This window comes from Phyllostomus discolor, chromosome 14, assembly GCF_004126475.2.
Source record: "Phyllostomus discolor isolate MPI-MPIP mPhyDis1 chromosome 14, mPhyDis1.pri.v3, whole genome shotgun sequence".
NCBI classification, from domain to species: Eukaryota; Metazoa; Chordata; class Mammalia; order Chiroptera; family Phyllostomidae; genus Phyllostomus; species Phyllostomus discolor.
This window is the reverse complement of record NC_040916.2, coordinates 23,247,700-23,269,434: the sequence shown is the minus strand read 5'-3', so window position 1 is coordinate 23,269,434 and position 21,735 is coordinate 23,247,700. Positions and strand designations below refer to the sequence as shown.

The 21,735-nt window shown below is 43.0% G+C and overlaps 1 protein-coding gene across 4 annotated transcripts; it reads left to right on the top strand.

Annotated features, from left to right (window-relative positions):
• Window positions 1-2,016: 2,016 nt before the first annotated feature.
• On the top strand, window positions 2,017-20,852 carry FMO3 (flavin containing dimethylaniline monoxygenase 3). Of its 4 annotated transcripts, none has more exons than XM_036015896.1 (9): window positions 2,017-2,148; window positions 2,492-2,717; window positions 7,107-7,295; window positions 8,548-8,710; window positions 9,856-9,998; window positions 11,289-11,488; window positions 13,631-13,986; window positions 16,073-16,145; window positions 19,884-20,852. In XM_036015896.1, exons 2-9 carry the CDS (start codon window positions 2,580-2,582, stop codon window positions 20,224-20,226), a joined length of 1,605 nt encoding a protein of 534 aa, XP_035871789.1. In that variant the 5' UTR covers window positions 2,017-2,148; window positions 2,492-2,579; the 3' UTR covers window positions 20,227-20,852. The 4 variants fall into 4 exon arrangements, with proteins under 4 accessions (XP_035871789.1, XP_035871790.1, XP_028386832.2 ...); XM_036015897.1 differs by having other exon boundaries at window positions 7,089-7,295; window positions 19,884-20,284; XM_028531031.2 differs by having other exon boundaries at window positions 2,122-2,137; window positions 19,884-20,284.
• Window positions 20,853-21,735: the final 883 nt, after the last annotated feature.

The window sequence follows — 21,735 nt, the reverse complement described above, 5'->3', positions numbered from 1 at the left end:
GTCTCAAAAGAAACTTGGTAGGCTAGCAGGGACTGGCAAGAAGTATTCAAAGTGATGAAAGGCAAGGAGCTACAACCTAGATTACTCTATCCAGCAAAGCTATCATTTAGAATGGAAGGGCAGATAAAGTGCTTCCCAGACAAGGTAAAGCTAAAGGAATTCATCACCGCCAAACTATTATTACATGAAATGTTAAAGGGATTTATTTAAGAAAAAGAAGTTGTTCAAAACTATGAACAGTAAAATGGCAACAAATTCACAACTATCAACAACTGAATCTAAAAAAACAAACTAAGCAAACAAGCAGAACAAGAACGGAATCACAGATATGGAGATCATTTAGAGGCTTATTAGCTGGGAGGAAAATGGAGAAAATGTACAGGGATTAAGAAACATAATTCATAGGTACAAAAATGACAGGGGAATATTAAGAATAGTAATAGTAAGTAAATGGAGAAGGCACAGAACTTACATGCACAATCCATGGACATGGAACTAGAGGAGACTGCTAGATGGAATGGGGGTATCAGGCAGAGGGGGCATCATTAGTCAGCAAGTCCCCAAACATCTATAATCAGTTCTGAAACATCTACCTCCTTAAATATCTCTCATGCCCAGCCTCCATCCTTCACCCCTTGCACTGCTGTAACTTAAGTCCTTGGCATCTCTGGCTGAGACCATTGAAATAAGCTCCCAGGTTTGGGGATCCCTGGTTCTAGTCACTGTTCACTTCCATCTGAATCTGATCTTTCTGACCTTGTCACTTTCTTGTTCAAAATTCTGGATCATCATAAACCAGAGGATGGTACCCAACCCCTGAGTTAACACTTCAATGTCCTTTACCATCCAATGCCTGTGTGTTGAATTCTGCTACTTCCACCTGAGAAGGAGAGACTGCTCTGTGACATGACCACTGCCGGACCCTCAAGTCAGACCCAGGCCAGAACAGAGGTTGCTTCCTATAAACCTCATCTGAGACTGTGTGATCAAAATCAATAGCTTCCGCCTGACATAAACCAGTTCCTCTGCCCACGATCTTGTGGTGTGCTGGTTCCTGATCGGGTCAAGCATTCCCCATACCTGGGTCTGGTCACATCTCCCCTATCCACCCAGCTCTGTTTTATGTCAGTCTTCGGTGCCTGCCCAGCAGTGTGGAGGACATACCCTTCATCTTGCAGCTGCCCAGGATGTGCCTCCCACATAATGGTCCCTTAATAAACTCTGTTCACTGCCAGGCTGCAGCGGCACATTTTTGCTTTTGGCTGTCATGTTTCCTTGTCCACTGTCCACCTGGCAAGCATCTATTCCTTCAAGACTCAGCTCTCTTCTCACTTCCTCTGGAAGCCTCTTATTCCTAGATGTTTCTTCTGTTGTGACATTCGTCATCTCTCCCTCCACGGGACTATATGTTTCCAGATGGAAACTGCTGTCTGCTCACTGCTGAGTCTCTAAGAGACTCCTATAATGCATGACCCGCAGTAGATGCACAGGGAGGTGGAAGAAAGGAGGGAGGGAGGCAGGGAGGAGGGGATGAGGGAAGAGGGAAAGAGGGAAGAGTACAGAAGAAAGATGAGAAGATGTAAAAGAGGGAGGGAGCCAGACGAGTGACTTCACAATTCTGCCCCTGAGTTCACTAGTTTTACAAACTTATCTCCAAAAATTAGTATCAGCTCCTCAAGTCCGGTTATCTTAAGTTTCCAGAAAATTGGGCTTAAAAAAAATTGGCACAAGAAAACTTTTCCTTGTAGTCCAGGTGCATAGCCTTTGTTTATATATATTCTACAGCTCTAAAGCCAAAATAAACAAAAAAAATATTTTTCCTTTAATCTCCCAGGGGTTTGCTTTACAGCTCCAATGACCATATCAATGACTGCTTTACTGCTTGTCCCCCAGAGCAGGGACTGCATTCTTGCCCTTCCCCCACCTCTTTATTCTTCTGCTCTCCTCCCCGCCCCCATTTTCCATCACTACCACATTTGGTCCTTGCAGGTTTTACCAGGGCACTCCACCTTAAGGAATACAAAGAAAAAGGAATTGTCACTTTAAGAATAACTCCACCCCCTTTCTCAAATATCACCTCAAAAGACATTCTCTTCCACACTCAGAACACTGCTGGTTCTCTGGGGAAAGGCAGGAGGTGGAATAAGAGTAAGGCCCCTTTGAGCCAAGTGAGTAGGGGCAACGTGGTCCTGTGGGTTGCATGCGGGAGGCGTGAGTTCTAGCTCTAACACCTTTACTTGTTAGCCCTGAGACCCTGAAGAATTAATTTCTAATCTCCTCGGAGTGACAGTTGCTTCCTTTGTAATGAGAACATGGGATTGATGACCCTCAGGGTCCTTCCTGTTCTTGCCTTCATTGACTCCACCATGTTGGGCAAGTTGAATAATCAGGAGAAGAGACCAGATTTAGAATCTTATTTGCAAAAGTGGTAAAAAAAAAAACAAAAAACAATGAGTATCGACTGTTAATATGTCTATGTTCTTCCGTTAAGGTGAGGGTCCTGACTCTTAAACTTCAGCTGGTTATTTCTGCTGAAAAGTTGCGGAGCTCAGGAACGGTCTTCTGAAGAAGCCCTGTCCATGGCCATGGGGAAGAGAGTGGCCATCATCGGAGCTGGTGTCAGTGGCCTGGCCTCCATACGGTGCTGCCTAGAGGAGGGGCTGGAGCCCATCTGCTTCGAGAGAAGCGATGACGTGGGAGGCCTATGGAAATTCTCGGTGAGTGGCCCACCGCTGGGACCCCAGTAAGAGGGAGCTGGGTTCTACAGCAAATCCAATCTGACCGGTTCTACTTTGGATTTGGAGGTCGGTCACAGAAGTTCCAGATCTGGAAAGCAAAGCCGCCTCGCTCCCACCTCACTGATGCCCAGTCATCCAGAACTACTCCCCTCCAGGCTGCTCCTGAGGAAGACATCCCACTTGTTAAATACTGTGACTGGCCCGATGGAGCGCAGACCTCTGGGCTGCGAGGAGGGCTGATGTCAGTAATCAGTGCAAGTCACCCCACTGCCTCCCCATGCAGCTGAGAGGGCTCTATCCCTGCTGCTCTTAAACCCTAGGAACAGGGGGGAAAAGAGAAACCTACATGGTGTCAGAAGTCCCGAGTTCTCTTCTCAACTCTTAGGTGTGTTCTGGGCAGGCATTTTAGTCAAGTCCCTTTTCTTTCTAGATCCCAAACGCTCATTTGTCAAATGCAGAGGTTGGAAATTACATTACTGCTAATGTGTCTTCCAACTCTAACAGTTATAATTCTATAATTATGTCTACCAGACAAACATCATAAGCTTTCATAAATGATGACTGTGTGTATTGGGCATGTGGTTATTGAATGTCCTGTCACCTCCAAATCCAGAGGCAAAACGGATTGTCTCTGCCATTCAGACTTATTGTAGAAATGATAAAATCAGAAAACCGTCATTATAAACACAATTTTTAAGTTTCAAAGCCAAGTTTGGGAAAACTTCTGGCCTTTCTGTCATGACTTTCCCCACCCTTATTATCGAATGTAGATGATAAGCACTTTGCTTGAAGACATTGATTATATCCCTGTCATTCATCTTGTCACTACATTCTGTCCTCGTCTCAGTTAGAGCCCAACCTGCAACAACAGTCTGTTGTAACAGAGCATACCAGTGCTAATTTAGAACACATCTGGACTGATCTCAAAGCTTTTAAGAAAATTGGTGGTCTTATAAGCCTGAAAGTATTCATCACAGAAGTTATGAGATCATTAATTTTTAAATTTCATTAGGGAATAAGCAAGAGGTTGTTGGTTGGTTTGTTTTTTAAGAATTCAGTTATCTTTATTTCCATCTGCTCAGGGAGATATGGCCAACTCCATCTAAACCATGAAATGGTTCCCTATTATCTAATTAATAACAACTCAATGCTGCTTGAGCAGCTAGTTTGGCAAAGTTGTGTGCGAGGTGCTAGGATGGCTAATATACATGAAGTAATCACTCTACATAAATGGTTTCCGCTCTAAAATAATCCCCAAATCTACATGTTTCCAAAATATATCTGACCCAAAGAGTGTCACATAAGAGATTATGGAAACTTACACCACCTTGATTGTCAACTTGGTGACCATCAACTTAATGAACACGTGCCTTGAGGTTTGGAAGAGGGTGGACTACTAAACTCCTGTCAGGCCAGGGCAAACTCCTGCAGGGGTGGCTCTTGGCTGAAACATGAAGGATGCCCTACTCGAAGGAAAGCAGAGGACCACTATGTGACACAGTGCAGAGAGTGCCATGCCCAGCGTAGTCTGTGAACAGCACCCTGCAGACGTGCAGTCTCCAACAGGCTGGCAGTGCCAGGTGGGAGAGGTCTCCAGGCAGGGGTGACCAGCAATCCATGAGAGGCACAGAGGAGACACTGAACACAGTCTGTCCGGGGGTCTAGGCTACCAGTGCAGCCCGATCTGAGAGTTTATTCCCAGAAGCAACAGAACACGGGCTGATAAGGTGCGAGGGCAGACACCGGGTTTTCCACAAGAGCAGATGTCTCTTTTCCCTGAGGTTACTGTGTGTAAGAAGAAAGATACCAAAGGCCCTGGGGAGCTGTACACCCACACAAGTAACATGAACTTTAGCCTCCTCCTCGCACTGCAGCCCTTCCTTCTTTTCAAAGAAGAGTGGCTTGGCACGATGCACAAGCAGAGAGGGGCTTTTGGAAAATGTATTACATAAGCTTTCCTCTTACAAGCCCTGTTGGGCAGAGGTGCTCTGGAAGAGAGAAACCTGATCATTCTGAACTTTTTACCATGTGCTTTTCCTGTAAAATGAAAACCAAATCAGATTTACACACTAGCAGATTGCATATGAGCGTGTTTTAAGTTTCATGTGTTCTAACAGGGCCCCCTGGCCTCAGATGACTTTAATCCGCTGTGGTAAGAGGTTGCTCAACATGCTGTGTACAATAGGTCAGGACATTTCAACTGCAAGGGGAGACACAGAACTCTCTGGGCTTGTGTTCGACTTATTCTTTCATGTATTCATTCGTCAAGTACACATGTGTGCACATGTGCACAGGGCTCGGTGTGAGGTGTGGCTGCAGAAAAGAGGCACCTCGGGCAGCCAGTGTTTCAAACGCAGAAAGGAAGCAAGTGTCAGGACAGCTCCACGACAAGTGAACGTGAGATGAGGGCGTGAAGAGCATCGGTGTGGTGCAGGCAGACAACTTCCAGTTGAGGAGGAAGAAGGCAACACCTGAGCTGGACCTCGAGGGTATCTTTAGACCCACAGAAATGAGGCTGAGACGCCGAGATGGAAAATGCAAGGAGATCGAGGTGAACGAGAAAAAAGCACACACAGCCCTCCTGAAGCAGCCTCTGCCCTTGCCCTCAAGCTGGTTGTGCTCTAGTGGCAAAGAGGAGACATGAACGCAGTGATGAGCCTGGACAGACGTGAGAAGCTGCCTGCAGCTGCTTGGCTCTCCGGGTCCAGGGCAGGCTGTCCCAGCCAGAGGCAGAGGCATAGCTTAATATCCTCCTCACTGGCTCAAACCACCTGACATATTGAAATAATGAAAATTCGAGCTCTCTGGAGCAATTGTCTGTTGGTATACAACACATCTATTTTCTTTTGTATGGAGAACAGCCTCTTAGGGGGAAAAAAATCCAAGGAGCTGCAGGATACATATTCTCTCCGCATGTTCTGATTGGCTGGGGTCCAGGGGCCAAAGGGCAGAGATTAATTAACATGGAAATCATCCAAGAGCAAAGTCTCACATTCCTTTAACCAGTCCCCAGGCTGCAGCTCAGCCCTCCCAGCCTTCAAAGGGCAGCTAAGAAACCTCCTCCACCCCTCCTTCTCTCAATCATCAACCACAGGCACCAGCCGTGGGGCAACAGGGCAGAAAGAGCTGAGAACCTGCCCGGCACCAGCCTCTGTCCTCTTGCTGACCTTGGCTGACGCTTCCAGCTGAGGTTTAGAAAGTCACCATCTCTGAGCTCAGCTCTTCCGAGAAAAACAGAACCACCAGCACAGGAAGTGTTGTTTCCAACTTCAGGGAGAACACTGAGGCCTCGGGAAGCACGCAACCCCCCCGCCCCCAGAGATACAATCCTCCCCATTCTTTCCAGAACTTTTTGTCTCTATCTTCAGGGGACAGCAGGGGGAGGGGGAAGGGCTTGGGGGGAACGACAGACATCCTGAGTCCAGCAGCCATTCCAGGCTTTTCCTCCATTTCATGGCAGTTCCCTCAGGATTCGAGGAAGCAGAGGCTGCGGGCTGTTAATTGTGCTTGTTAGGCAGGCAATTGTGTAAACTTCAGCCTTGTCCTGGCGTCAGAGAGGAAATGTTGCTTTGCAATTAAGCCTTCAACCACTTCTCAAAAGAAGCTGCTTTTCAATTACACGGTGAATTCAAAATGCAGTGCCAAGGTGGGACACAAGTTCCGGGCTTCTGGCTTCCTGTGTTTGCTGGCGACGGGCGATGGCCTCTAAGTGGTGAGCTAGGGCCCTCCTCAAGCTCGGAGCTCACTTCCAACAGAGCAGTGGTCCTCCAAGTGGGTCCCTGGGCCAGCCATGTCAACTGCCTCCTGCTGGCAGATGCAAATCCTCAGGCCCCACCCAAGGCACGCTGAGTCAGAAATGCTGGGCGCAGGCCCAAGCAGCTACAGCCTAAGGAGCCCTTCAGGTGATTCCAATTTCGCCAAAGTGGGGGAACCACTTCAACAGAGGGTTCTGTTGCTATTGAGGCGCTCACTGGATACCGCACGGCCGGTCAAACAAGCTAAAAGCTGAGGCCCCCTTCAAACCACTTAGCTGGGTGTTTTTTAAATACCGGAACTATGGTTGTGATTGAAAAAAGAAAGAAAATTCGATGGGACTAAAAACACAGAGCTAATACTGGGGGTAATTAGAACAAGGACTAAGGTGGACAGAGGCCAGCTCTGAGCCAGGAGTTACGCTTTTCCTTCCAGATCTTATAGAGACCTGTTCCTTTTTGCATGGGTCTTTGGGTTTTGGTTTTGTTTGTTGGTTTTGGTTTTTGGTTTTTGGTTTTTTACATAATTAAAAGCTTTCCATCAACCAAGAGTTGAATATTTGCTGAGGATCACACCATTCCTACTTTCCTTTTCAAGTCTTGCTATTCCTCCTAGGACCACGCAGAAGAAGGCAGGGCCAGCATTTACCCGGCCGTGTTCACTAACTCTTCCAAGGAGATGATGTGCTTCCCAGACTTCCCGTACCCCGAGGACTACCCCAACTTCATGCACCACAGCAAGCTCCAGGAGTACATAAAGGCATTTGCTCAGGAGAAGGGTCTTCTCCGGTATATACAGTTTGAGGTAAGGGCCGCGTAACTTGTGCTGCTGCTATCCGTGGGTAGGAGAAAAAGGACACAGCACTCAGTTATAAAAATCAGAGCCAAACGGTTGGACAGCTCCCCCATCAGAGCTGAGCAGTGGTGATTGTAAAGTATCCATGCATTGGTCTTTTTTGTCCCTAAACACGCTCCCCGTCAGTCTCTGAGAGCTGGTAAAATGCCACCGAAAATGCTGGAGGCAGCTCTGCCATTGCGGCGTGCTTCCCACCCTCGCGCTCTCATATTTTACTGACAACCTCAGATTCTCCAGTTCGTGTCACACTTCATGTCCATACGGCGTGGTTTCAGAAAGGGTGGCATTTGTGAGAAAGCCTTCCATGAGAAATGGACAATCAACAGTCTCTCCCTCGTCATCCACCCACTTAGCTCTTTAGACAAGGAGCCTCAGGAATCAGGGCCCAGAGGCACTGGCTCTGTAAACAACAACAATGCTTTTCATTTGTTTAATCTTATTCTTAACCCCAATGCATGACTGTTCCAGACAGAGCACAGAGACCTAGAAAAATAATCAGCAAAATCATGAAGTGGGATTACACATAACTTTATGTATTTATTATTTTAATACAATAAAATATAGATTATACTTATATAATTTTAAAATATATATTATGTATATGAATATATAGTATATATAATAAAATAAATTATATTTAAACTATCACAATTATGATTAGTTATAACTTAAAATTAAATGTGCCAAATTAAAATAATTCAATTATAACAATTGTAATTGAAGTTAATGTAATCTAATTTCATTTTTGTACATACTTACATAATAGTCATATTGTGAAAGTGGCTAATGTTTCCGAAGGAGAGTGTCCATCCAGAGCAAAGGAGAGAATGAGCAAGGACTGACCCCTAAGGCATTCTCCCGTCACTGGAGTAGATGAGATGGGATCGAAGAGGACGAAGACATGGGTGTCCACGGGGGAGGGCCGTGTGCCAATAACACAGCACCCTTCCCCAGAATACTCAGTGTTATACACCCCAAATTCACTAATTTCATGTCAAAAAAGTAAACATACCCCCATAAGTACGTTCCCTGGTGAGGTCTGAAGATTCACTGTGACTCCTATTTTAACATCTTCCTATACATTTCTCAATGGCCTGGGGAGATCATAACAATTATTTCCTCCATAGAAACACTGCTGAATAGATAAATAAATACATATAGAACTATGAGTAGAAGAAATTTCTTTCTGATTTTCTTTAAGACCCTGGTTTCCAGTGTCAAGAAATGTCCCAGCTTCTTAGTCACCGGCCAGTGGGAAGTGGTTTGGGAAAAGAATGGGAAGCAGGAATCTACTATTTTTGATGCTGTAATGATTTGTTCAGGACATCATGTCTACCCCAATCTGCCCCGTGATTCTTTCCCTGGTAAGTTTGGAAAATGTATAATAATCTCGGGATTTAGACATGAAAATCAAGGTTGAAGTAGACCTTTCCACAGATTGTACATAACAATTATTCTTAAGCTTGCAGAGATTTCAAAACAAAATTTTAGGCTTGAAGATACGTGAAGTATAGTAATAACTGGCCTCCTGGACCCCTATACTAAAAGAATCAAGGGCCTGTAAGCCAGAGATAAGAGGAAGTCACAGGTTTCATCTGTGTCTTACCTTAGACACAATGTGAACGTAAGTCCTGACTGCATGTGGGGTCTCTGAGAGAGGGTATTACACCTTCACAAAAGTACAGCTCAACTGCCAAACTATTTACAGAAAGTCACACCTTCTTATGTTATTTATAACAAACAAATTGGTGACTTGCAGAGGAAATCCGGGTTTCCATATTTCATATATGTCCACATTTTGCAAACAAACTTTAGAAATCTCAGTGTGTGTTTGCATGCATGCAGGCACACTGTTACTATACAAAAGTAGTAGGCATCAAATAAATACAACACGCAAGCGGCCTTCCTTCTTTCCTTCCAACAGAAACACACATCCACTCAGATTCCCATCTACAGTTCCCATCTCAAGGCATGATGATCACAGGCTGAGATCACGAAAAGAGTAGAGATTCATGGAGAATCGAAGATCACACCACTGATGTTGAGAGGCAGTGTATTTCCTGGAGGCTCACAATACAGCACAGGCTCAGAGCACCCGGGCTCAATATTCCACGGGTTCTTTACCACCTAACCTTGGTCAAGTCACTTTTTGTCTCAGTTTCCTTGTATTTTAAAACAGAGATAACACCAGTCAGTACCTACCATTCAGAGATGCTATCAAGGTTAAATGGCTAAAATACATAAAGCTTTCGGAAGTATTCAATAAATATTAGCTATCATTATCAAAACAGAAGTTCTCGTATCTTAAGGGTTTTTTTAAGGCACTGAAAGTAATCATTTGAGGGTGTCTTGTCAAAAAACAACAAAAGGATAAATGCATTTCAACTAGGAAACTTTTTTTTAAAGTTAAGAATGCCATTAGGAGTTTAAAAATAAAAATATCAAAATACGTGAGTCTTTATCATTTCTTCTGAAAATCAACTCAAACTACTTCCCATGTTCCACTTAGGCCTAGACCAGTTTCAAGGCCAAGTCCTCCACAGCCGGGACTATAAGGGCCCAGAAGCCTTCAAGGGGAAGAGGGTCCTCGTGATTGGCCTAGGGAACTCGGGATGTGACATTGCTGTAGAGCTCAGTCGCTTCGATACACAGGTACATGATCTGAAAGGTCTGGGGAAACAAACCTGGGGGACGGCTGTGCTACCAAACCTACAGCCTAGGCACTGAGGATGCTGATGGCCATGTCCTACCACAAGGGCCCCTGACCCCCCATCACATATGCCCAGGCAGGGAAGACTACAGACCTTCTCCCTGTGAAGCCAGGTGAAGGGGCCCACGCTCCGACGGGGAGTGCATGCTGCTGGAACCAGAGGCGTGCGCGCGCGCACGTGTGTGTGTGTCAGTGTGCATTTTTGTTTTCATTTTACACCCTGATCACCCCCAGCAAACTGGTGGCTAGTCAGACTCTACCTCAATTTATTTAACAGCATTTCTTATCACATACAATGCAGAAGGTACCTGTTTACCACTCTGAATGTCTGGAAGAAACACAAGATTTAGCTCTTACTATTGTTTATCCACTCAAGAGCCACAGATCAAAAAACATGGGGCACTTTTTATGTGTCAGAAATAAACAGAGAAACAAGTCAGAGTACTTCCTGACTTCAAGGAGCAGGCGATGGGCAGAGGTGGGATGACAGGTATGCACACCTTTGCAAAAGGAGGTAATGCAACTTCAGTGAGTGGCAGCACCAAGAAAGGAGAACCTAACCCAGCCTGGAGTCAAGGGAGACTTCTCAAGAGATTCCAAGCTACACCCCATAACCAGTAGAAACAGCACATTTTAAAGGAAATAGGTGCTCAATAAATAAATTCTTAAATGCACGCAAATAAAAGCTAAGGATTTTTTAAAAGTCAGACCCCCTTGGGTCATCACAAAAGTGGTAAAATTGGCAACCGGGTTTGACTCAGGGCTGAGGCCACCGCCTGGTGCGGGGCTGCCCGGCTACATGCACCTAGGTGTGGAGCGAGAACTGGCAAAGGAGACCAGGAACAGAGAACAGAATTAAACCCTCATCTCAGCAGGAGATTTCACTGCATTTCCTGCACCCAACCCAGCCACTACCACCACTGGTGGATTGGCTGGTTTCTATCACACCTACAGTCTTAGCCTATGAGTGTATGCAGACGAAACCTGTCACGGGTGAATACAGAGCCCTCCTGTTCCAACACGTCACTTCTTCCGACAACTGTGCACTAGCCTTCTGGGGCACAGGGAGGGAGGGGGTCCGCCTCTGCCTGGTTTCAGTCACGCACCCGCTCTGAGATGCGGCCCTCCCCTGATGGTGAAGGAGGTAAACTCATGGAGATGTCCAGAGAATCGTGTCGTATCTACTACCTCTTGCAGAATACTACTGAAGTCGATGTCTCCTTCCCCACCAGGTCATCATCAGCACCAGGAGTGGTTCCTGGGTCATGAGCCGGGTTTGGGATGATGGCTATCCTTGGGACATGGTGTATGTTACCCGCTTTGCCTCCTTTCTCCGGAACGCCCTTCCTTCATCTGTCTCTGACTGGTTGTACGTCAAGAAGATGAACACATGGTTTAAGCATGAGAACTACGGCCTGATGCCTCTAAATGGGTACTACCAATAACACGTGTTTTTCATTCAAAGAGTGGCTCACTGGTTTAAGTGGGATTCTTTCTCCAGGTCTTACTTCAGTTGTCTCACTGAGGCTGGTGGGGTTACACTGAGGACTGTGTAGGTGACACAGCATCCCCAAAGGCCATGGCTGGGATGAAAATCTTCCTGAAATTAGTCTAGTGGGGAAAAGGCATGGGGAAGAATCAGGGAACAGGAAAGGGGCAAGCAGCTCGGTCACCCTGCCATGCAGGATTCAGTTGTGGTGGCTACAACCTAGACAGACATTTGAGGGCTGAGCCAATTCACAAATTACAGTGTTTTGAGGAATATCTTGTCCATACTTCAGGTTGAATGGGGATAGAAATAATAATATACCTATTCTTCAAGACTGTTGTGGTATTCCATAAGATAAAAAAATATAAGACTTACTTTGTAAACTATAAAGCTTCACAAAATATTGGTTCTTAATAGTCTTGAATTTTCTAATATGCTCCTAAGGAACAGTTACAAAGTAGGGTTACCCGACATGTCTCAGCAAGTAGGAAGACGCAAAACCAAAGTGTACAGCTCCTCCATCGAGGGAGGGTTGGCGTTTTTGCAGGACAGTAAGGAAGTCTCAGGGCACCTCAGGCATTTGAGATCACAGAACTAATGCAGTCAATGAAATTAGCATGCTTCGTGTATGTATTTTCTATGGAGACACAGCCCAACCTCTGTTAATGAGAAAGGCATTCTAGGTAGAAAAATCACTGTATCAATTTAAAAAAAAAAAGGTTTAAATGGATAAGAAAAGAAAGGATTCACAAAGAAATTTTATCTTTGGCCCATGCTGGCAAAAGTGTTTCATTGTGTTTGGAGAAACAGGCTAAGGAAAAATAAGAGAGAACTGAAAATTGAAATAGCAAATGCCAGACTTGGGAGCCAAACCCTCACTCCTCCCTAGTCTGGCAGACAGCTAGATCCCTAAAAGAAAACAATGGTGACTTCACACATTTAAAATTATACTTCACGCAATGGAAGTTTCAGATCTTGAGCTGGTTACCTTTTTTTTTTCTCTTGTAAGGGAAACTGCAAATTGCATGTTGGCTTTGTCCTTCAGATGATTAAAACATGGTTTTGGAAATCCACTCCCCAAAACTAAGCTCCCTCCCAGAAAGGGCTCCAAACACCCCAAGGAGCTGACATGCTCTCACTCCTGCCTTGAACAGCAGAGGTGGAGGAGGGGAGAGAAAAACAGATTTCACTGTGTGGCCTACTTTTTGTCACCTTCTGAAGTAAAGGAAGAAACTTCAGGGTTATAGAGGTGGAGAGCAGTTTGGAAGTATAGAAAAAATTCTAAGATTAATAAGGCTCCCTAGGGTCTGAGATAAAAGAAATGCCCAAATCCCTGAAGGAAACTTAACTCAGAATGAAGAATGTCATCAAAGACACACACAACACACACACACACACACACACACACAGAGGCTCCATTCCTAGAATTATGGCAACAGAAGTACAACACCCAAATTGTTATGCTTTCTTTTGGGACCACAGCCGATGAAAGGAAGCCAAACATGGCAATATGACATCCGGCCACAGCAAATCTGATTTCCCCATGTACAAGGAGAGATCTTGGTTACAGTCATAGTTCACTTACAATAATGATGCTCGCCCATGCCAAGCACTCTCTTAAGTGCTTTACAGATAATCACTCGTTAGTTCTCACAACAACCATATCAGGTAGATTCTAGATTGTCCCCATTTTACCCTGAAGGAAACAAATACAGACAAGTGGCAGCTAGTAAGAGTGGAGCCAGGATATGCATTTGCATCATCTGACTCCAGAGTCAGCCTTCTTAACCATTTTATTATGTTTAGGAAGTACTTTCTTTCTAATGCATTTGGCGAGTCTCCAAATAGCGTAGGCACCCAGAAGAGAACCTCCAAGTTTCCAGGAGCCACAAGAAGCAGCTCAGACAGATGTCCTTAAGGTCTGCTCCAGGCCACGGGAGGAACTGCACAGAGGAAGAGAGCCCGGGTATCCTCAGGCCAACACTTAAGTGTTCAGATTTGGTCTCCATGCTATGGGCTGTTGTGGGGATCCCCCGGGAACGAGGCACTTCACGGCAAAGGCCTGTGACTCTTGTTTCTTCACAGCACCCTGAAGAAAGAGCCTGTGTTCAACGATGAGCTCCCATCACGCATCCTGTGTGGCACCCTGTCCATCAGGCCCAGTGTAATGAAGTTCATGGAGACCTCAGCCATGTTTGAGGACGGGACCACCTTTGAGGCCATTGATGCTGTCATCTTTGCCACAGGCTATACTTATGCCCACCCTTTTCTTGATGACTCCATCATCAAGAGCAGAAACGATGAGGTCACCTTGTTTAAAGGCATCTTCCCCCCAGTGATGGAGAAGCCAACCTTGGCTGTGATTGGCCTTATCCAGTCCCTCGGGGCTGCCATCCCCACCACTGACCAGCAAGCCCGCTGGGCTGCTAAAGTGTTCACAGGTAGGTAGGCCATTCTGTCTCTCGTTTGTTCAGTCAGTGGACATTTGTTAAGCATCTAGTAGATAGCAAGCACTATGCTAGGTGCTAGAGATACCAAGGGAAATAAGACAGACATGTTCCTTGACCTCAGAGAGCTTGAAATAGGGTGAGGGGAATGCCAGCCACAGTGTGAAAAACTATAGGCTGTTCTGGTGAAGGCAGCTGGGCAGTGAGCTATTCCAGGAAGAGGGAACAGCATGAGGAAAGGCATAAAGGTGAGGAACTGCACGGAGTAGGTAATGACCCAGAAATACTTTGATGTGAGGGGATATGAAGCAGAGGCGGGGGTGGCAAGAAATGGAGGAAAGAACTGGTGAGTGGAGGGCTGTATAAGCTGTGTTAAAGAGCTTAGACTTCTGGTGAGGCAACCTAAAGGACTTTGAAAGTCTTTAAGCAAGAGAATAATAGCAGTGAGTCACTGAAGTGTCCAAGTACATTGCAAAGGTTGGAGAGGCCATGCCCGGACACGTGCTGGAGGCCTTTTTGCTGTCCACCTGTTTCAGAATAACAGCATGAGGTCACTTCTACTCTACAGACAATCTTCTCCCCATCCCTCCACTCTCAGCTCCGTGGTCTCCAGGGACTACAAGTATGTTTATGTGAGAAGGTCAAGAACACAAGAAACACAGAGAAAAGCAATGTCTCAAATATGGTGATTTAATTTACTCCAAAGACACTGATTATCATTGTTATTGAAAGTGTCCTTTTATTCAAGGGTTTAAGAGTCTTGGCCAATACAGGTATACCTTACCTAGCATACCATCTATAAAAACTGAGACTACAGGTAATGAAGAAAATGTTAATCATAGAGCGTATGTATGTGCTTTCTAAAAATGTTGTGGATAAATAAGACTTTCTTGCAAAAGGACCACGAGGGAGCATTATTATAACAGCCCTGTTGTATAATCTTTTGTAAGGGCACTCCCCTACTAAATGTTCCCATTATCTTTTCTCTTGAATGGCACAGCAATGCCTCGTGCCTGAGGTATTATGGGAAGGCTGGATACAGTTTATAAACCAAAAAATTTTTTACATGAAACAAAGGGTATCATTCATTCATTCATTCAGCAAATACTAATGAGTACCCACTATGTGCCAGGCTCTGTCTTGGCACTCAGGACACAACATCAAACAAAATGATCAAAATTCTAGTGGAAGCACAGCCACCACGTGATCACAGGGCACTGTCAGGCTGAGATAAGATGCTAACAAGAGCTGGGATGTGTTCGCTCACTGTGGACACCACAATAAATTCTCACCATTGTTAAAAGGCAAGTGAGTTGCCATCAGCAATCAGAAAAAGCCTCTACTGATGTAGTAAAATTTACAAAAAACTAAAAAATCATGCTGCTCTCACTTTAAAAAAAGTATTTTTCAATTACAGTTGACATACAATATCATATTACTTTTGGGTGTACAACATAGTGATTAGATATTCACATACCTTAAAATATCCTCGTTGGCTGCAGGCTGATTCTGAGAAAACCATGCGTCCTCCTTCCACTGTCCCATTTTAATTGCCATGTACCTTAAGAGTGAACTATTGCACCAGATTACTTCTGGAGAGAAGCCTTAATGAGACAACACTGACAAGAAACATGAAGAAACTGTTAAGATGTTCATGTGCATGGAGTGTTTCTGAGTATATTGAAGACTGGGCCCTATATAACGTCACAGAAATAGGAGGCTGGGTGATTCAAAGCTCCAGACTCTTCTGCCGTCACTACCTCACTGCAGGGCAGCTTCACCGTTCCTGGAGCAAGATCATGGGCTTCTCAGACCTTCATTCCTGTGAACTGTTTTCTACCAGAGATACCAAAGACAGTTCCTCTTGATACAAAATCTATTTCCCCCTTCTTTTTATTTATTTATTTTTGTACTGAAACAAAGGTTTTTTTTTTCCTAATTTTTTTTATTGTTGTTCAAGTACCGTTGATACAAAATCTTTTAGGGACAGAATTAATAACTACAGAATAAAATGCATTATGTGTCATTATACATTCCTGATTTGTCTTTTTCAATATCTCTTTCTTTATTTCTTTCCTAGGCTCATGTACTCTGCCAACTACAAAGGAAATGATGGATGATATTGATAAGATAAAGAAGAAGAAACTCGAGTGGTAAGGGACTGTACTTGCTAATGAAACAAACAGAACACTAGCTATAATTAAACAGTCTTGCATGGGCAGATAAGAGCCATTACATTCCTCCTGTACAACACTAGGTTCCCAAACAGGGGTGGCTTTCCCAAAGTCTGGAGATATTTTTGGTCATCACAAGTAAAAAAGACGCGTTACTGGCATCTAATGGGTAGAGAATAGGGATGCTGCTAAACACCCTGCAGTACACAAGACAGTACAACCAAGCAAAGAAGTATCCAGTTCAAATGCCAGTAGTTCTGGGATTGAAAATAACTGGAACACTTCCTTCGAGAGCTCCTTTCTCATCAGCCACATGTCTTTCTTAGCCACAGCAATCAGACAGGAAAAAAAAATAAAAGGCATCCAAATTGGAAAGGAAGAAGAACCATTGTCACTAGTTGCAAATAATGTAATACTCTGTATAGAAAACCCTAAAGATTTTTTCACCAAGAAAAAATTAAGTTAGTGAATTCAGTAAAGTTACAAGATACATAATATATATTCAGATATGTGCTACATTTTTATATTCAAATAACAAATTATCAGAAAAAGAAATTTAAAAACAATCCCACTATAATTGCATAAAAAAATAATAAAATACCTAGGAATAAATGTAACCAGGGAAGTGAAAGACCTGTACTGAGATTTCTATAACACATTGATGAAAGAAAGTGAAAAAGACACAAATAAATGGAATGATAAACAGTACTCATAAGCTGGAAGAATTAACATCATTAAAATGTCCATACTACCCAATGTACAGATTCAGTACAATCCCTATTAAAATACCAAGGTGTTTTTCACAGAACTACAACAAATAACCTTAAAATTTATATGGAACCACAAAAGACCCTGAATAGTCAAAGAAATTTTGAGAAATAAGAATGAAGCTGGAGGTATTACATATTGTGGTTTCAAACTATACTACAAACCTACAGTAATCAAATCAGTATGATACTGACATAAAAACAGAGACATAAATCACTAGAACAGAATACAGGTCCCAGAAATAAACCCATGAATATATGGTCAATTCATCTGTAGCAAAGGAGGAAAGAATATACAGTGGAGGAAAAAACAGTCTCTTTGATAATAGGAAAACAAAACAGATAAATGACAAAAAAAAGACCCTGAAATTAGAGCATTTTCTCATACCATATACAAAAATGAACTCAAAGACTAAGACCTAAAACCATGAAACCCCTATAATAAAACAAAGACAGCAAAAGAAAACAAGAGAGAGAAAAAATCATGGACACGGACAACAGTGTGGTGAATGGCAGGTAGGGAGGATGGAGGGAGGTGGATGAGAGTATAAGGGGCATAAGTGGTGATGGACAGAGACATGACTTTGGATGATGAACTCACAATACACTATACAGAAGCTGTGTTGTAGAACTGTGCACTTGAAACCTGTATAATTGTGTTAACCAGTGTCATCCCAACAAATTCAATAAAAAGGAAACAAAGAAACATACACAATGAAACAGATTTAAAAATAAGTCAGAGCAAAGAAAAAATAAGATCCAAAGAATAAGATAATTCTGGGGAGAGGGGCAAGGAGGAAACAAAGACAGTAAATGGTTAGACATCTGTCTTTACAATATTTTTAAAATATGTCTAACATTGACACCAGCCCACAGTGTCCACAGCATCATGGATGAGATACAAGACAAAGTCACATGGACTACTGAGTCCTGAAGAGGAAAAGGGATGGCATGGCTTCTGTCTCAAGAGGAGAGCACCCCAACCCTTGCCTTGACTAGCTTTGATTGGGCTCAATTTGCACAGGAATAAAGTTCATCAATCATTGACAGGCACAAATGACTAAACAATAGATAACATTCAAAGAATTCTGAGGGCTTACTCTGAGTCAGGGTCAGATAGTTAAAGGGCCGTAAAACTTTCGGGAACAAACTCGCTTCCTGCTTGCTCCCTTATTATTTAAATTGAGGGTATTAGCAAAGTAGGTTTCATAGCATTTTATACATTCTTTCTTAGGCCTAATTGCCCTAGGGAACCCGCCCTTTCCGGCACAGGGCCGCACCCACCTCCAGCATTGTTTCAGGCTTAAGACTTTGTTTCAGGCTTAAGTCAGGCAGGGGAAGTAAGGCAGCCAAGAGATTAGGAGGCTTCTTAATGAGGACTCAGGCTATGTCAAAGCTGAAAGGCGAGGGTCCATCACCCCCTTTTTCTGTAGCCCCCCAAGTCCTTCCCTGGGGGCCCTCATGATCGTGCCTGTCTTAGGTCGTCCCTTCCTTAAGGAATCTTACCCATCATTGGCTAACTGATCAAGCATTGAGGGCCAGGCAGGGTGCAGTAAAAGGAGCAGAGGCAGTGCCCCTGCCAGGGAGATAAGCTTTGTCTCTTTAATGGTTTATGGTCCGAAGGTCGCTCACTCAGCCTTAGCCATGGAGGGGTTACAGCTTCTGAAACCAGGCAGGGCAGTTTCCAACATATGTCTCCTCAGGTAAAGGCAACAAAAGAAAAAATAAACAAATGGGACTACATCAAAGTAAAAAGCTTTTACAACAAACAAAAACTCATAGATACAGACAATAGAATATTGGTTACCAGAGGGCAGCGGGGTTGGAGGAGGATGAAAAACGTAAACAGGTTTAAATACAAGGTAAGCAAAGGAGACTAGACTTTGGGTGGTGAGCACACAATAGAGTATACAGATGTTGTATAATAAAGTTGTACACCTAAAATTTATACAATGTTATGAACCAATGCTACAACAATAAATGTTATTTAAAAAATAAAGCAGTTGCACAGTGAAATAAACCACCAATAAGATGAAAACACGACCTACTGAATGGAAGAAGATATTTGCAAATGATATATCCAATAGGAGTGTTAATATACAATTCAATACCCAAATCAAACAATCTGATTAAATAACAGGCAGATGACCTGATTAGACATTTCTCCAAAGACATACAGATGGTCAAAAAACACATGAAAAGATGCTCAGCATCACTAATGATCAGGGAAATGCAACTCAAAACTACAGTGAGATATCACCACACACCGTTCAAAATGGGTATTACAAAAAAGACAACAAATAACAATGCAGGTGAGGATGTAGAGAAAAGGAAACCCTTGTGCACTGTTGCTACAATAATAAATTGGTGCACCCACTATGGAAATCCATAGAGATTCCTCAACAAATTAACAAAGGAGCTATAATAAAACCCAGCAATCCCACTTTTCACTATTGATCTGAAAAAAAATGAAGACAATAATATATACAGATATATGCACCCCTATGTTCATTGCAGCATTGTTTACAATAGCAATAAATGGAATCAACATAGGTGTCCATCAAGAGACAACCAGATAAAGAAGATGTGGTATGTTTATACAGTAGAATACTACTCAGCCATAAAAAGAATAAAATCTGGCTATTTGCAACAACATGGATGAACCCAAAGAGTATTAAGTTGTATGTCAACTATGGTTAAAAATAAAATTTAAAACCCAAAACCCCAAAAACCCAAAACCACATCAAAGTTGGATAGAGATTAGGAAGGGGAGAAAACTAAAAGCTTGTTTACAGCCAAAAAACCAAATGATACATTTAATATTGTGGCAAGAGAGAGGACAGGGTTATTAGTGGAGATGCCCACTAAAATGCTAATTTTCTGAGGTAGAAAATAAGAAATTGGTGCTTCTGTTTACAACTCACTGCTATATATTCTTTTCTTTCCTCAGGTTTGGCCAGAGCCAGACTTTGCTGACAGATTACATCACGTACATGGACGAGCTGGGCTCCTTCATAGGGGCCAAGCCTAACATACTGTGGCTCTTCCTGACAGACCCCCAGCTGGCCCTGCAGGTGTACTTCGGTCCTTGTAGCCCCTATCAGTTCCGACTTATGGGACCAGGGAGGTGGGAGGGGGCCAGGAAGGCCATCTTGACCCAATGGGACCGGACAGTGAAGCCAATCAGGACGAGAGCTGTCAGTAAAGCTCACAGACCCCAACCTTTTTACGACTTGCTTAAAATGCTTTTATTCCCACTGCTTCTTCTGTCTGTTCTCCTTATATTTTGTTAATAAGAAAGTCCTTCAGATCTCAGAGTTCAGCCTACAAGTTTAAGTATCGATATGCCTATTCATGTACACGTATAAAATCTCATAGCTGCTCCTTCCCTTCCTGCAGAGGCAAAAATGAATTCTGGCCCATTTGACTTCAAGTCCAAATAAAATGAAAACTACTCAGCATCTCCTTCCTCACGAGAATCTATACTCTCAAAGGCTTTCCACATGCTGAATTGGCAAGTTTGGAGATGCTGTAGACAAAGGAGATGGGAGAATGAACGGCAGTGAGCAGTCAGCTTTGCAGGCTGCGCAAAGTTTAACAAACATGTCAAAGGCTGTTTTGTCATGGGGACCACTGACATCACACCCATGTTGAGTCTCCCAGTTTATGACTCACTATACCTTTCCATTTATTTAGATCTTTAATTTCTCTCAGCTGTGTTTTATAGTTTTTAGTGTACAAGTCTTTCCCATTCTGTTTCAGGTTTACCCTAAGTATTTCGCATGTGGGATATTATTATAAAGAGTAGTTTAATTTTTGTAGTATCCTAGTGCTTATTGTTAACATATAGAAATGCAATAATTTGCTCTATGTAGACAGTCATGTTGTCTGAAAATAAAGATAGCTTTGTTCCCTCCCATTCCAATTTGGGTGTCATTTATTTCTTTTTCTGGTCTTATTCCACTGGTAGAAACTGCAGTATAATGTTGAACAGAAGTGGTGAGAACAGACATCCTTGCCTTGTTCCTGATCTCAGGAATAAAGCATTCAGTCATTAAGTAATGTTATCTGTAGATTATCTCATAAATGACCTTTAAGTCGACAAAATGTCCTTTAATTTCTAGTTTGCTAACAGATGTTGGCTTTTGATGCTTTTTTTCCTGCATCATTGAGATGATTATATGATTTTTAATTTTTAGTTTATAAATATGGTGAATTCCACTGCCTAGAAATCCAACCTTGCATTCCTGAAATCCACCTTACATGGTCACGATATATTATCCATTTTATATACTGTAGGATTATAGTCATTTACATTTGCCGTGGACTTTTGCATGAATGTTTATGAGGGAAAATGATCTGTATTGTATTTTCTGATAATATTTTTGTCTGGTTTTGGTATCCATATAATGATAGTCTCATAAAATGAGTTGTAAGTATTCTATTCTCTTTATTTTTGTGGAACAGTTGTGTGTACTTGGCATTATAGCTTTATTAAATGTTTGGTAGAATTTACCAGTGAAGCCATCTTGGCCTGAAAGCCTTCACAGGAAAAATTTTAAACTATGATTTCCAGTTCTTTAATAGACGTAAGATGAATCAGGTTATATGTTTCTTCTTGGGAAAACTTTGGCAGTCTGTGTCTTTCCAGGAATTTGTTCTGTTATGTAAAGTAATTTGATGGAGATAGGACAGTTTTTTCACCCTGTGGCACTGAGACAGCTGGATATTCATCTGATATGAAAAAATAATGGTCTAGAAACTTAGAGAGACATGTGGGGAAAACCAGAAAAATGCTACTT

Coding starts and splice junctions, on each gene's coding strand:
- FMO3 (XM_036015896.1), top strand. CDS start 2,580: ATGGCCATGGGGAAGAGAGTGGCCATCATCGGAGCTGGTGTCAGTGGC. Junction 7,296..8,547: donor TCCGGTATATACAGTTTGAG/GTAAGGGCCGCG, acceptor ATTTTCTTTAAG/ACCCTGGTTTCCAGTGTCAA. Junction 8,711..9,855: donor GCCCCGTGATTCTTTCCCTG/GTAAGTTTGGAA, acceptor TGTTCCACTTAG/GCCTAGACCAGTTTCAAGGC.